Source organism: Ursus arctos, unplaced genomic scaffold (assembly GCF_023065955.2).
Source record: "Ursus arctos isolate Adak ecotype North America unplaced genomic scaffold, UrsArc2.0 scaffold_13, whole genome shotgun sequence".
NCBI lineage: Eukaryota > Metazoa > Chordata > Mammalia > Carnivora > Ursidae > Ursus > Ursus arctos.
In genome coordinates this window covers 50,516,475-50,531,580 of record NW_026622797.1, presented here as the reverse complement: position 1 = coordinate 50,531,580, position 15,106 = coordinate 50,516,475, and the positions used below count along the sequence as shown (strand labels likewise).

General features: G+C 42.6%; 1 protein-coding gene across 2 annotated transcripts in view; it reads left to right on the top strand.

Annotated features, from left to right (window-relative positions):
* Window positions 1-15,106, top strand: part of FOXO3 (forkhead box O3) — a 124,105-nt gene that overhangs the window by 83,990 nt on the left and 25,009 nt on the right. The window contains exon 1 of one of the 2 annotated variants that reach the window (XM_057311217.1): window positions 1-15,106. This exon is cut by the window's left edge and continues 29,595 nt beyond it. The exons of the other annotated variant lie outside the window; for it this stretch is intronic. Within the exon in view, the coding sequence (XP_057167200.1) occupies window positions 15,023-15,106 (84 nt within the window). The 5' untranslated portion in view covers window positions 1-15,022. 2 annotated transcript variants of the gene reach the window in all.

Sequence of the window (15,106 nt, the reverse complement as noted above, 5' to 3'; positions counted from 1 at the left end):
TTGCCTGACTTCTGTCCTGCTGAGTAGCGTGCGGCCTCATTAGTGGTCCCATGAAGCTAATCCGTCCCCAGCTATGGCAACTTCAGCTTTTGTTATTGTTGTAGCTTGTTTCTAGTCCTTTGCATACAGATTGAGCTCATTTCTAAGAATCTAAACATAATGTGTATTTCACATGATCTGATAAGTACAACTGAGCTTCCTAGCTAAAGAATTCCTATGTGTGCTCCACTTCCTAACCCAGAGAGACCAACTCATAAAATGTTAAATATGTTTTCAAACTCTGCTTTCCCCACCTTTTGGTAATCTGTATGGGAAGCTTTACTTTAGGAGGAATTGGATTTCACCCTGGTTCTTGTGCAGTGCTGTTCTAGAGAGGATGACTTCATTTTTTTTTGTTCATTCTTGTAATTTTACTGTGTAAACAATAAATTCTTTACCCAGGGCCAGCTTGACCTGTATGGGTTTAGTGTACATTAAACTGGCCGAAGGCAGAAAGGACAGGAAGGGGGGTGGGGAATGGGAAGGGTTAGGCCATGCAAGGACCGTAACTTACTTTCATCAGTGGTTTGCACCATTGAGGTCGCCTCAGAAACTAGCACTCCCCTCTCAAGTACCTAAAAAAGAATTCCCAGGTGGAGGTGAAGGCCATGGGATCGCTGGCTTTTGAAAACAAGACGAGCAGATCTCAGAAGAAACGCACAGCTGCTCGGTTTTGTTTTGTGTTTGTCATGGAGTGAAAGGATTGTTTAACAGCAATCCGTCACTTTCTTCTCATTGCTCCACTTTCCTTCCTGCCTAAATCATAAAGGGACACACAGCCAGAACGATCCCATGTGTTTTGCCTTGTCCCTGCCCAGCCTATGGCAGTGGAGCCCATGGACTAAAAGTGATACCATCCAGAGCTGAATTGCTGAGAATTGAGGCCTTGGGGCAGGAGCCATAACACTTGACTTCAGTGTGGAGTGCAGCAGTATGTGCCCCTTAGGTCATCTCTAGGCTGAAATTATTCTCAGAGGTCTCTCACTGATGAATGGTGGAAAAGCAAGTTGGAAATTGTCATAGTATGTATTCTGGGATGTACCAGCCCTTAGACAGTAATTATTTTCTCCAGATGAAAGGACAATCTTATGGCCATTGCACAGTAGAATCTGCCTGGAGAATCTTCTTACCTCATCTCATGACCTCTGCTGGGAAAGTCTTGTGTGACGCAAGGGCCAAGACAGCGCCAGTCCCTGCTGTAGGCCTTGGGTCCTGTTGCCTCACCCCCAGAGGCCTTTACTACGTGGTGTTTGGGCTCTGGAGCCAGACCTCTTGAGTTCCAATCCTGGATCCTCCACTCATATCATGTCTTGGCCAGGTTTCCTCAAGCTTCAGTTTTCTCATTTGCAAAATGATAATATTATATATTGTTACCCCCGTTGTTAAAATAGTGTTTAGTATGTAATAAGCACTCCATAAATGTTAGCTTTTTTGTTACGACTAGTGATTCCTTGCTGGCATCTTCCCTGGCTTCTGCCAGTAGCACTCAATCACCAATGATACCCTCTTTGTTGCCAAAGTTCATGGACACTCTTTATCTCCTCCTCTTTTTACATTTTTCAGTGGTAATTGCTCTCTCCTTCAAGTACTATGTTCTTATGGCCATAATCGCCACACTCCCCTCCTGTGTGGTGGCTCCTGTTCATTCTCTTTTGTTTGGTCCTTACCTTTACCTCACTTCATGTTGCACGATTTCAAGGAAAACTCAGATTTCTTTTCCTTTTTCTCTCTAGGTGAACTCATCCACTCCAGTGACTTTTGTTACTTGGTTGCTCATTTCCAGGTCTTAAGTCTTCAGTCTATCCAAACCACCCATTATTTTCTCTCATGGTACCCTGTTGTTTTCCTTCAGAGCAACTTTTCACAGTTTGTAATTATGTATGTATTTGTTCATTGTAATTAATGTCTGTCCCTCACTTCCCCTTCACCCCACAAAATTATAATGAGACCAGGGACTATGTCTGTCTCCTCACTTGTGTTTGTATACCTGGTACACGGAAGGACCTCAGTAAACACCTGTGTGAATACTGTATGTATGTGAAGCTCCTCCGCTTCTTCCTCCATGATTCCAGCCCTGGCAGTGCTGGTGAGGCTGAGGGGAGAGGCTGAACCTTTGTTGTTATTCTTTCTACTCCCTGCCAACCTAGATCTACCCTCTATGTGAGAGGAAATCTTACGGAATTGTGCCATTTCTCTTTCACCTTCAAAACATAGAAGCCTCAAAGTTAATGATCAGAAGACTAAAGGAAGCACCAGGTGCTAGTTCCTGGGAAGCAATTAGGATGGAACATCCTGGGTGGTTTGCTCAAATCCCTAAGTGAAAGGAATTTGGGACTTGATGTAGGGCATTTATACTGACAACAAAATATTAACAAACTAAAATCACTTTCCAGAACAGCTATTAGTTCATCAAACACTGTGACTTGGAGGGTTTTCTCCTTTTTAACGTTTCCTTTGGTGTGGTTACGAGTTTAATGAAAGGGTGTTTGTGCCCAGTCCTGTGTGAGGAGTTTCTTGGGAGACACCAGAAAAGTTGTTGCTCCTGGCCCAGCGGCCTTACACTCTGGCGAGGGTGTTGTCACCACAGGGGCCATTTCAGAACCAACTCTTGACAGGTTTATTTATGAAGTGCCAGGAGTGGACTCAATAGAATAACAAGGAGTTAAAAGATGTCAGCTCTGTTATACTCTGAAATAAACCCTTTTCATCCCACACAGGCTTAGGGAGCAACGATGTCGTATTTATCAGTAAAATGAATATATCTGTTACTAAGTAACCACCTTTCCTCTGAGTAAATGGCCCATCTTCTCTTCTTTTGGGGATGGCCCTGTTCACTAACAGTGACTATAACCAAGCAAATACATACCTAACTAGGAATATTCAGGACTGTTTCCTGGCTTGTTCTTTCTTACATACTGACAGAATTGGGCAGCATAGTTAAATATTCGTAATGCTGCCGTGTTTATTAGGCCTTCATAGACACAGTTTTTAGTCTCTAGACTTTAGACATGAAAAATTGAGGTAGTCGAATGGTATCTTAATGCAGTAGAGTTTTTATTCTTGTATAGCATTCATTATTCAGAATATTGGAATGGCTTTCTGACAGATTTCTTCATTTGCTCATTTCCTGATTTTTGAAAATTCGTTTTAGGGACGGATAACTGACCACAATTTGGTTCAGTGGGAATATAGAATCATTTTTAATACTCTTACTGGATGCTATCCCACATTGTCCAAATATGAGGCCATTGGTTTCCTTATTGGATAGCATTTTTATTTTTTGGATTTGATACTCTGGGCTTGAGTGGAAACTGATATGTCACTACATCTGCCTTACTTTCTGCTCTCATATCTTGTTGCTCCAGAGTCAGAAGATCATAAGCCTTTGTCCCACGTTACGACACTGTGGTATAATCTAGATATTCTTTGCTCACTGGCTATTGATGTTATTTCTGATAGTTTTGTGAAAATTGTCGCTGGCCCAGTGGCCCAGGCATATTCCCATGATTGGTGGAAATAGCCTTTTAAGACCATATATCTCTCTGAGCCATTTTCCCGTAATTCATTTTTATGTCTTGAGGCCCCCAAAATGCTCTTTCTCTTGAAACCCAGGTTGACCCAAAACAAGTTTTAAGAGCTTCATGATAATACAGCCTCTTCACTTGTGAATGTGTTGTGTCCCTATCCTCAGTGGTCTCCACATCAAAGCTTCTTTGGGGCCAGGAGGATCACTGCTCGCTTGCCCTGCCAACCTTGTATTATTGGAGGGTGACAGTGTCCGGCACATACACAGTCATTCAATGAAAAGCACTTTCGAAGTGCCTGGTGACACATACATCAAGGTAGATGGGAGACAGGCACAGAAAAGCCTTTCTTGCTAGGTGTATCTATTGCATTATTTACTGATGTGATTAGAAACTTCTAAAGATCATTATTAATATTTGGAATTTTGTAATCAACTGCTTTTTAACATATGCAGAAGTTGAGAGAGGGAAAGAGAACACATACAGATAACACATGCAGAAGGGCGTAACAATAAGATTCATTTCTAAAAATAGTTTTTAGGTTTATCAATCAGGATTAGGTTCAGCTATGTATAACAAAAAACGCAAATTTAATAGTGAATTATTTTCATGTAAAAGGGCAGCTATAGCCATTCTAAGAAGTGATTGAGGATTCATCTTTGAGATTCTGTTCCATCACTGCAGGTGGTTTTCATTCTCAGGGTCCCCTCAGGGTTCATCTGGATGTAGATGGACAAAGAAATGCAGAACAAAAGGGACTCTCATCTGAGTCAGCTACTTTTATTTTTTTGTTTGTTTTTTAAAAGATTTTTTACTTATTTATTTGAGAGAGAGAGAACATGCGGTGGGGAGGGCCAGAGGGAGAGAGAAAGAGAGAGAAGCAGACTTGTGCTGAGCAGGGAGCTTGACGCAGGGATTGATCTCAGCACCCTGGGATCATGGCCTGAGCCAAAGGCAGACGCTTAAACTACTGAGTCACCCAGGCACCCCTGAGTCAGCTACTTTTAAACAGTGTTCCTGAAAGTTCTGTGGGACTCCCACTTAACATATAATAGGCTAGAACTGTCATACAGCCACATCTAACTGCAAGGAAGGCTGGGGAATTTAGTCTCTTTTCTTCTGGGTAGCCACATGCCCAGCTAAAAATCAGCCTTCTGTTGGTAAGGAAGAAGAAGAATAGAACTGTCTGTCCCACCAAGTCCGAGGTTATGTACATTTTAAATATCAATAGATACTAATATTTTTTTAAGTTTGCATTCAATTAATACTTTTGCTAGTTAATCCCCAAATGTTTATTTTCCCACAGTTAAAAAAAAAAAAACCTAAACCATGATGAGAAATCAATGTATCTCCTCCTGTATTTGGGGTTTTTTTGGTTTTTTTTTTGTTTTTTAAGATTTTATTTGAGAGAGAGTGAGCGAGAGAGCAAGAGCACGCACTAGCTGGGAAAGAGGCAGCAGGAGGGAGAAGACTCCTGGCTGAGGAGGGAGCCTGATTTGGGGCTTTATCCATCCCAGGACCCTGGGGTCATGACCTGAGCCAAATGCAGCCGCTTAACCAACTGAGCCAGCCAGGTACCCCCTCCTCCTGTATTTGAATTGTATTGTCCACTGGAGGCATGAGTATGATTTCTAATAAAACAAATAATATCCACATTTTGAACTTCTAATTGCTTCTGAAGTTTAAGGCGGACAACTTAATTTTTTAAAATCTGATTCTTTATTGATGGTGTATTTGTGATGACTTTCAGTGCTGAAGGTAGATTTCTTTGGAGATGAAGAACCTGGGAAAAGAGAAGAGTCTATTTCTTTAATGCTCGACTTCGTGGGTTGTATTGCAGGTGGTAACTTTATTCAGCGTGGGTTAGTTCAAAAGAGAAAATAGGAGTTCATTTCAAGAAATGAGTCTTTCATGTATCAGGCACCTTGAGCGTTGATAAGAAGCAGTTGTGCTTTGTTTTACTATTTAACCCTTCCTAGTTGTCTTCTGATATGAATGCGTATGAGTACATATTTTTATGCACCTTTTCCAAGAAATATTTTAATAATTATCACTAAACGTAATACTGCATAAAAGAGAACTGTCCAGAAAAAAAGAAAAGCTAGAAGGCTTTTTAAATGTCCCAAGTGGTATCTAAATTTTAAACCTTTATTTTTTTTTCTATTTTTAGACCTCATATATAGATAAAGTAAAACCTGTTTTACTATAGTAAGAATACTGCACTGTAGCTTAAATTGGTGTTTTTTTAAATGATGGCTTTTGCCAAGTTCTTTTGGCAGCTACTCTAGACTGAAAGTACTAGAAATTGATTACTTGCAAGTTGTTGCTAATAGTTTCTTTTTTTATGCAGCCCTTGTCACCCAGCCCAGGCCGGGGTCCCTGTAAAATGTTAGTATGTGTGGGGGACCTGTTGCCCAAGTAGAGTGAGTTGGCTCTAATTTACTCCTGGATGTCTGCATTCTTTTCCACGTCTGTCGACAAATAGCATCACAGCAAATTAATGTAATTTTCTGATTGATGTAAAGAGTAACCAAAGAAAGCTTGTTGTGTTTGGTGGCCAAAATACCACACAGTGCGAGCAGAGTAGAACTGCTGGCCCATTTTATAGCACTCTAATTGATAATTATTTCTCAAAGAGCACATTATTTGGCCGTGTGGCAACAATTCAGTATTATTCCAGAGGCACTGGACGTGTAGGTGCATGTGAACACTGTAGTAAATATAGGCCTCCTTTTGCCAAGAATGGAAGTAGGTTATCCAAGAGGAAAGGGGAGGGAAAAGAAAATATCAATTTCCTATGTACCAGAACAGGCCTGGCTTAAATCAGTTCATTAAAAAACTGTAGAGCATGAAATCTTGTAAGAAGTTTTTGTATTTTGTAGTAGAGGCTTCTGGTTTATATTTAATAAGCTAGAAAATTAACTCTCTTTTGGAAACTTGGAAGAAGTATATAAACATATATATGCATGTGTTTGCTTTTAAGTTCATGGGCACTGCCTAGTCCCTCTTCTTTCTAAAGGTCTAAAGCTGCTAAATACTTTCAGAGGAATGAAGAAGATGGATAGGGGAGAGCAACATGGCAAGAGGAGGGAATCCTGGGTTTCTATATGTGTGGCCTGTTACAATGACAAAGTCACTGTTGGAAGGAGAAAGGCCTGACAGCATTTTCATCAGGGTTAAATTTGGGGCAGCCCATAGACAAGTGTAGGGCACTAAGGAAAAGCTCTTCCCTCTGAGAATGGCCCAGGGCTCCAGAATGGAGATCTGGACCCTGTGGAAACTCAACAGATGTTACCTTGGACTGCCGTGCGATGGGGCAGTCGGTTGTCAGGGAGATGGGGAGGGTGGACATAACGCGATCTGCTCTCATGTCTGGTCGAGGAAGGCAAGGAGAGAGAAGCCTAAACCTGCTGCCCACTCGGCTCTGCTCTTCACAAGCAAAGAGCAGTATCGAGCAACAGCTGGAAAAGGGGTGACCTGATGCAGATGAAACACGGCAAAGTGACTGTGTGTGGGGAGCTGCTCTTCTATTAATGGTTTGTTTTCATAAAGCCGTGTAGGTCCTCAGCAGAGCTGGATCAGAATATTCAGAATGCTGGAGCCATGCAGCATCCTACTTGTGACTTCATTTTCCTTCTTCATCCCCTTGTCTTGTGTTCCTACTCATTTATGTATGGGTAGAGAAGAAGGTTAGCTAGAGACGAATTGCCAAGTTGCATCTTTTGCATTTGACCCCACCTGCCGTGAGACCCTTAGGTCAGGGGCAAAGGAATTGATTACTCACGCATGGCACAGTGAGCGCATAAGCAGCAGCAGATTTTGGCATCAGTTTCCTCTTTGTCCCCAAGTCCCGCAGGAGTGCCACAGGTGGGCCCAGGTTCATGCCTGTGCGTGCAGTGGGTTCTGTTAACGGGAGGGGAACCCGACTTTAGGGATCCTGTGTCTTTCATAATGGGCAGTAAGTGTATCAGTACGTTGCTCTGGAAGGAAACACTATCACTCACTATCTTTCAAGATTTTTCATTATGTAAATGCAGACATCCTAGAAATCTAGTCCAGAACAGAGGGCCATTAGTACTTTGCTTGCAAGACATGCAGAAACACCAGAGACCCATGGAGAATTGTCTCTCAACTTGGATTTATTAACCCTATAAGAAGCTTGTGTGACTTCTGTTTCTGTCCACAAATTAACATCAGGACTCGGCTGTCTTTCTTACTTGGGAAGACTACTGAGGTCACGGCTGTTTGAAAGAACCTGATGAACTTGTTTCTGGAGAAGGCTAATACTGGGTGATACTGCTCCACATAATGCCTCAGAGAGGTGAAGTGTATTATTTGAAGCTACCTTTGAACCTGAAAAGAGCTCAGCAACATCTGTCTTTGTGTATTTTTCTTCCCTTGTCTTGATTTGAAGGGATTAATCTCCGTGGCCCCTGTATGTACAATGATTTGTTATACTTTAGGGGAAGATCTGGTACCTGGTCGTGCTATGAGCTCACACACACATTTCCTATTAGCAAACAAACAACTTGACTAAGGGGAAAGGATTGGAAACTTCAGGGAGCCCCCCGGCGATGGGCTCCAGGAAGTTGAGGAGAAGATCTGTGGACTAAACGTGCCAAGTCAGACTCAACCAAGGAGGCAGTTATAAGGCCAGGGGTCCTGTATCCTCAAGAACGGCCTTGGGATCACAACAGCTGGTATGCAGGGACCATTGAGCCCTGGAGCACTGTGACACCTGCTGGGGGAGGCATGGGCTCACCCCCTGACCATACTGAGAGTCTTTTATGTGCCTGTCCTTGCCAGTTAATATTATCCCTCCTGCCCTCTGGGTGATAGATACTGTACTACGGATGCTCCTGTTTCCAGTTTTTTAAGTGCTTTCAAGCTTACCTCCACACGTGAAGTAGATTAGAGTCGAGTACCTATTAATACAAAAGGACCCTGTCATGGCCTTTAGAAAAACAGTGACTTATCCCATGTACATTTAGCCTTTTAAATTCATTATGGTCTGGAGAGTAGTGCTAATATTAACTTATGCATTTAGGAACACCCTAGATTTTAAATGCATGAGTATCTAAATGTTTTTCCCCCCAGAACAGTGGAATGAGTGCCTGGTTCCTTAGTTGATAAAAGTGTTCTCTCTTTATTTGATCATTTTATGTGGACCTTTGAGCTGTGTGATGCTCATCTGTATGTGTACTTGGCACCCAGAAGTGTCCTGGAATGAATACTTGATTCACTTGGCATTTAGCAATATCATTACATTGGTCATCAGCCACTTTTGCATCCTGTGGTTTTAAATAAGAAGAAATCTTGCAAAACCAGTACAGCGAAATGCTGCACATGCAGGTGAGGTTACAGGGTAGAGAAAGCAGTTCCTCAGGAGGCTCCTTTTTAGCTGAATTTCATTAGGGTGTGGAAAGGAAAGAGAAGGGTACTGTAGGCCTGAGTCATTTTTCAGAATTGACTGCTGTGCTCTTTATTCCTATAAAGAGAAAGTCCATCAGTTGTTTTCTTTGCAGTAGCCAATAGAGATACTCGGTTATGTGGCATTTACCTTTTTTGTCTTCTGCTTTTTACCATTATCTTCTTGATTTTTGATGACTATTAGAATAATGAACATTGACATTTGGAAGATAGCCTGCTTCCAGATGCATACACACTTGTCTGTTTTGTAAATCCTACCCCAAACTTTTTCCTTCCCTAGCTGAAAAATGTGCCTCTATCCCTCCCAGTCTTTCCAGGGTGTGGGCCTGTGCTTAGCTGTGTGACTGTGCCCACACGCTGGCATATATTTCAGAGCTACGCAAAAGAAATCAGTTGCCCTCGAAATAACAAGATGCAAAAGAATGGTTTTTCTGAGCCCTAACATCTGAAGAGCTGGAAACAGTTGTGTTTGTATGTGTGATGCTAAAGCCAGTGAATTTCATGTGAAGGAAGGGATTGTAAACCAAGAACAGAAAAGCAGTTTTCCTGGATTTCAGATGACAAACTCTCAAGCTGTTTAACTCACCCACTCAGCACCTCCGCAGCCATCCCCTTAATGTGCTTGCATGCATTGTCAGTGATTTCTGTTTCTGCAGGTTTTGTTGCCAGAAGACAAATAATAAAATAACGTGCATATACAACCTTAAAGCAGTGTTCTACCAGTTTTTGATTGAGGTTAAACAGAAGCATCCCGATCATACTGTCAGTTGGCAGGCAAAAAGCATATTTTAAAATTCACATAGATTTAAAGAAAGCTAATCTTTTCTGGCTCTGTAATAAACTAATTACATGTTTTAAATAGTATAGAGCCGAGTCCCTGTTTCAGATTAAGCCTCGTAATGGCAAGGTCAGGACAAAGCAGACATTTGCCTGGCTTTGCCCAGTGTCTCTGGCTTGAGGACCCATAGCATGGTGCCAGCTGTTGGAGGGCCTGAATAAGTCTGCCAAGGATGGCCAGGTAATACTGACTTGACTCAGCTTACAGGTTAATACTCTCTGAGCACAAAAGCCATCAGACATGCCACTGAGGAAGGCCTGGATACTTAATGGCTTATGGCAATAGTCATGCTTGGTTGTTCCCTAACAGTGATGATCCCAGGTCAGGTTAGGACATGCCAATAGTGTCTCTTTTGGGGTGTATCTGAGATAAAGGTGTCATTTCTAAAGATGATCTGGTTTCAACAAGGCTCACTTCACGGATAGTCATTTTTTCTGCTCTTTACCTTGCTTTCATAATCCTAGGGACCATGTGCAAAAACTTAGAGATGGGAACATGTAATTCAATAACGTAGATTTTTATTCTTGTCCCTTCATGTTCCTTGGTCACCAGTTAGTGGTGCCTCTCTCCTTAGGCAGTTTGGTGACATCAGAGGGAAACATGTAGTTCAGTGGTGAGAGCTTCACTTTGGAGTTAGCCTCAGGCTTGATTACTAGCACTACCACCTACCAGACAAGTTACTTAGCTTTTCTGTACCTCCCATTTCCTCCTGACAGGCTTGTCGTGAAAATAAAATAAGATTAGATTTGTCAAGCACAGAGCATTGGCCCTGGTAGATATCAAATACATTAAATTCTTTCAGATTGCAGGTGAAATAGACTCTTAATGTTGGATTTTCCTTGTTCTTGTTTTTCTTTGGGTGTGCCTTGGAGGAGATTTAGTACCAGAGTGTGTTATCTGTGATATTGAGTATGCCTCTGAGGGGCCTGGGCCAACTTCATTACCAAGTAATGAGGCCCTGTAGCATCCCAAGACAGGTAAGGAGTCAGCTCTTCTCCCTAGATGGACGTGAGACCTTTGTGCCAAGCCCTTGCTCTACCAAGTAGCTCACACACTGTCATTTTGCTCTTCTTAGCATATCTTATTATAGAGAACCTTAAGTCTACTAATTAGACTGTCGTCTTGTTTTTGGAAATTGGATTGTATAATTGAAGTTAATACTCAAGGGAGAGACTTGCTGCTTCACATTTTACAATGGATGCTTGCTTCCATCTTCACTCATGTGAGGATTTTTCATTGAGCTTATGTTTTATAACATTTCAAAGTATAATTCAGGTTTGTTTCATGGCCGCTGCCCCCTTCCCACCAATTCATTGATTAAACAAGTATTTTTTGAGTACCTACTATGTACCAGGCGCCATGCTAGATGCTAAAGCTATAATATGGTAACTGGTTGTAAAGAGTTTGATATGTGTTGGGGGAGACAGACTTGTATTCCTCAAATTGTAAAATAAGGCACACTGAAGTTGGATTGGTGGGTGGATGGGTAGGTGGGTAGAAGATACTCCCCATGCTCTGTGCTGCTTGCGCTTCATCCCTTCCATTGGTGTGGTAATCCGGACATCGGGGCTGATGTTGTTTCTGGATATTACTGTTACATGATAAAGCTGGGAGATAGGAGTTTGTCTCAGCTTGGAGTTCACTTACCAGCTGATCGAGTTCAGGTACGCCCCTGTATCTCTTTGGTCCTTTGTTTCTTTCACTATGAAGTTAAGGCTGCTTGTTACTAGGTGGGTTTTACAGACATTTCCATTTTCCCCAGTTTACTTTTTACTGAACTTCCTGCTCTGATCATTTACATAATGGCATGAAAGTGAGTAAACTCTCTGATGTATTCCTGAATTATGGTCGTGTATTTCCAGTGCCCTTTTTTTCTATTTCCACCCACAATAAATTTTCAAACTGGAAAAATTCATGGCCTTTTTTTTTTTAATCTAAATGAAAATTATGTTAATAGTAAAACTATTTCTGTTCTACTTTGTTCTACTGGGCAGAATCTGTTTTGCAACTTCATGGCTTTTAACCCTTTGAATCATCCATTCCATGTGGCTGGTCATACATGGTCTTACCAGGGAATTCACATAGCATGTGCTTGCCGCACCCCTTGTGGGAAAGGGAAGTGGATTCAGTAACATCGGAGAAGTTTGGAGGAAGAGAGCAGGGGCTGCCAAATGCTGTAGCTTTAACCGGCTTTCTGGGGACTGTCATTCTGTTGACTACGTGCCTTGAGCTGCTCCTCCCTCAGTCTGGGGAGGACGGACAGGGGGTTGGAAGTAGGAGGGTTTGTGGGGGAGGGGCATGGTGCTGCAGGGAGTGGGTGTGGGCAGAGGTTGCAAGGCTGCCAGGGTTCTCTTTGTGCCGGAAGTGCAGGTTTGGCTGTAAGGAATGGAATGTTCCCTCTTGCCCTCCAAGAACAGAAACAGCTGTGGAAGAGCTTGAAAAGAAGATTACTAAATGAAAAAAAAAATTAATATGAAAATAAAACCCACAGAGAAAACCCAGCAAAACTGTAGTGGAGTGGTAGCTGTCTTTTTCATGCTCCTCAAGAGAACTTTCTTCCTATCTAGGATTTCTTTTTCACTGGGGGTCAGTACAGATTGTCTGCCCAGCCCTTCCTCTTCTAAGAAAGCCTCGTGTGTCTCATTTTGCTTGGATAGAGAATGGGTTCATTATGCTAATTATCAGATGATTATTATTTTATTCCTTCTTTTTTTAAGATTATATATTTGAGAGAGAGCGAGCACGGGAGCATACAGAGGGAGAAGGAGAAGCAGGTTCCCCACTGAACAGGGAGCCCGACGCAAGGCTTGATCCCAAAACCCTGGGATCATGACCTGAGCTAAAGGCAGACACTTAACCCACTGAGCCACCCTGGCGCCCCTGTTTTATTCCTTCTACTGAGATACCAGAACCTGTCACTTACTGCATGAAAACTTGAAACAAATGTTAGTTTTCAAAGAGATCTCTGTGGGTAGAGGATTACTGTTAGCAAATTTAACGGAAATCTTGTTTCTAGCTGGAAATTTAATCCTTCAGCCAAGTTCCTGACAATATTTATTTTAGAAGATCGTCTTTTTAAAATAAGTCCCTTAATGGTTTAAACTTAGTGTTTTAGACAAGAGTAAGAGTAGAGCTAGCCTGGAACTTGTCCTACACATCAGGGTTGATTGTGCAATCCTTTATGTGAATGTTTATTTAAGTTTTCTTCTCAGTCTGAAAGGCTTGCTTGGCTATTACAGCTGGTATTCCATATTGTCAGAAATAATAACTGTTTCTGATTTCTAGTCTCTTTTATGCTCTCATACTTTCTGTACTTGCTTTTGAACGACAGGTTAGCCCCAAAGAAGATAAAATCTAGGGGAAGAAGATAAGCCAGCTAAAACCTAGACTCTCCCAGTATGGAATAGGAAGGACCAGCCTCATACTCCTCCCTCAGATGGCGGTACTGCTTGGCTTCTTGCAGCGTCCACCCAAGGATCTTTGCACTCAGTGTAATGCTGTAGTGTTTTGCACAGTTGAGGAAGGAGAAAGAATGAGAAACAGAGTATGTGATTGTTATTTTTGAGGCTGAATATGTCCTCAGGGAAGTTTATTAAGTCATACTTTGCTGTATTCTTAACAGTGGGAGCTAATAAGTACCTCACGATTGGGGTATGGCTTTTTCAGTAGTAACTTTTACCCAATCTGTCTTTTTGGCATTTTGCTTGAAGGATAGTCTGTGAAAGGGATTGTATGAGATTGCGTGCTACTTCAGGGAGGCTCCTGAAAATTCTAGGGGTCCGTTACTGCCCGGCTCATCCTTTCTTCAGCCTGTATCAATTCTTAGTTCATGTCCACATGGCCTCTTTTCTGTCCATGCCTATCTGTGCTAGGTGGAGAAGTGGCACAAAACAGAGTGAGATGACTGTCACAAGGTCCAGGACCCTTCGCCCTCTCCCTTGCCTTTTTTTTTTTTTTTTTTTTTAAGCTATCTGGATCCCAGAGTCCTGAACACTTGCTCTGTTTTACATATAATCCCAGCTTGAATCTGTAGCCCCAGCTTTTGGCCTTATTTTCTAAATGGGGGGCGAACTTGGACTTGGACAACATTGACTGTGCTGTGCTACCAAATCTGGAGAGACTAGGGATCATTAGTTTGGACTTAAGAGTCTCAGTCAGTGGAAAGGGAAGGGGGAAATTCCAATGATTCTCAGCTCTAATTGCACATTAGAATAATCTGGGGAGCCTTAAAAATGTACCTGTACCCAGGCTTTACCCACACCAATTCACTCAGGGTCTCTAGGAGTGGGGCAGAAGGACGTAAAGCTTCCCCAGGTGCTTCTAATGGGCAGCCAGGGGGAGGAATTAATACTTAAGAGAAGTCAGGGCCTTGTCCAGAGAAATGCCTTTGAAAGGGCCTGTCATTATAAATCAAAGGCAGCTTCCCAGGCCCTCTCCCGAAGCTGTATCTTCGAGTTACTCTGCAGTGGCACATAGCCCCCTGGGTCTCCTTGTGATTTGTGGTTTCCATTGGGCTTTTCACGTGACCTTTATCATCGACTGCTCAGGAGATGCATATATTAGAATTCAGGCATTGGGCAGCCTCATTCTGAGTTGTCATTGCCCACAAGTCAGAGCAGTGAGACCTACTTGAAATGCTGGTCCCGTGTGCAGGGTAGATGTGTCTAAAGGCCATCCTGTGCAGATTGTCCCCACTGAGATCCCTTAGAAGGAGCAGGTGGATGCCTGCAATCTGCCTGGCAGGAAGTAGTGAGTCTGGCTTAGGAGTTGACAGCCATGACTCTCCTTTTGCTGCTTTTTTTTTTTTTTTTTAAGATTTTATTTATTTATTCGACAGAGATAGAGACAGCCAGAGAGAGAGGGAACACAAGCAGGGGGAGTGGGAGAGGAAGAAGCAGGCTCATAGCGGAGGAGCCTGATGTGGGGCTCGATCCCATAACGCCGGGATCACGCCCTGAGCCGAAGGCAGACGGTTAACCGCTGTGCCACCCAGGCGCCCCTCCTTTTGCTGCTTTTGAGACAGCACAAAAAAAAAAAAAAAAAAAAAAAAAAAGAGGGAGAGGGAGGCGTTGTCTTCATAAAAAGGAGGATGGGCAGGGGCCTTTAAGAGTTAAATTACACAACTCCCTTTTTATTTTTAAAGTCAGTGGATTCCTTGTTGCCGTTGCTGAGAAAGATAAATTGATACCACATGTTGCTTCCAGACAAAACCCTCTCTGTGTTCCAGGGGAGGCACATGCAGCTGGCGTCTGGGTTAGTGGACAGTCCCCACAAG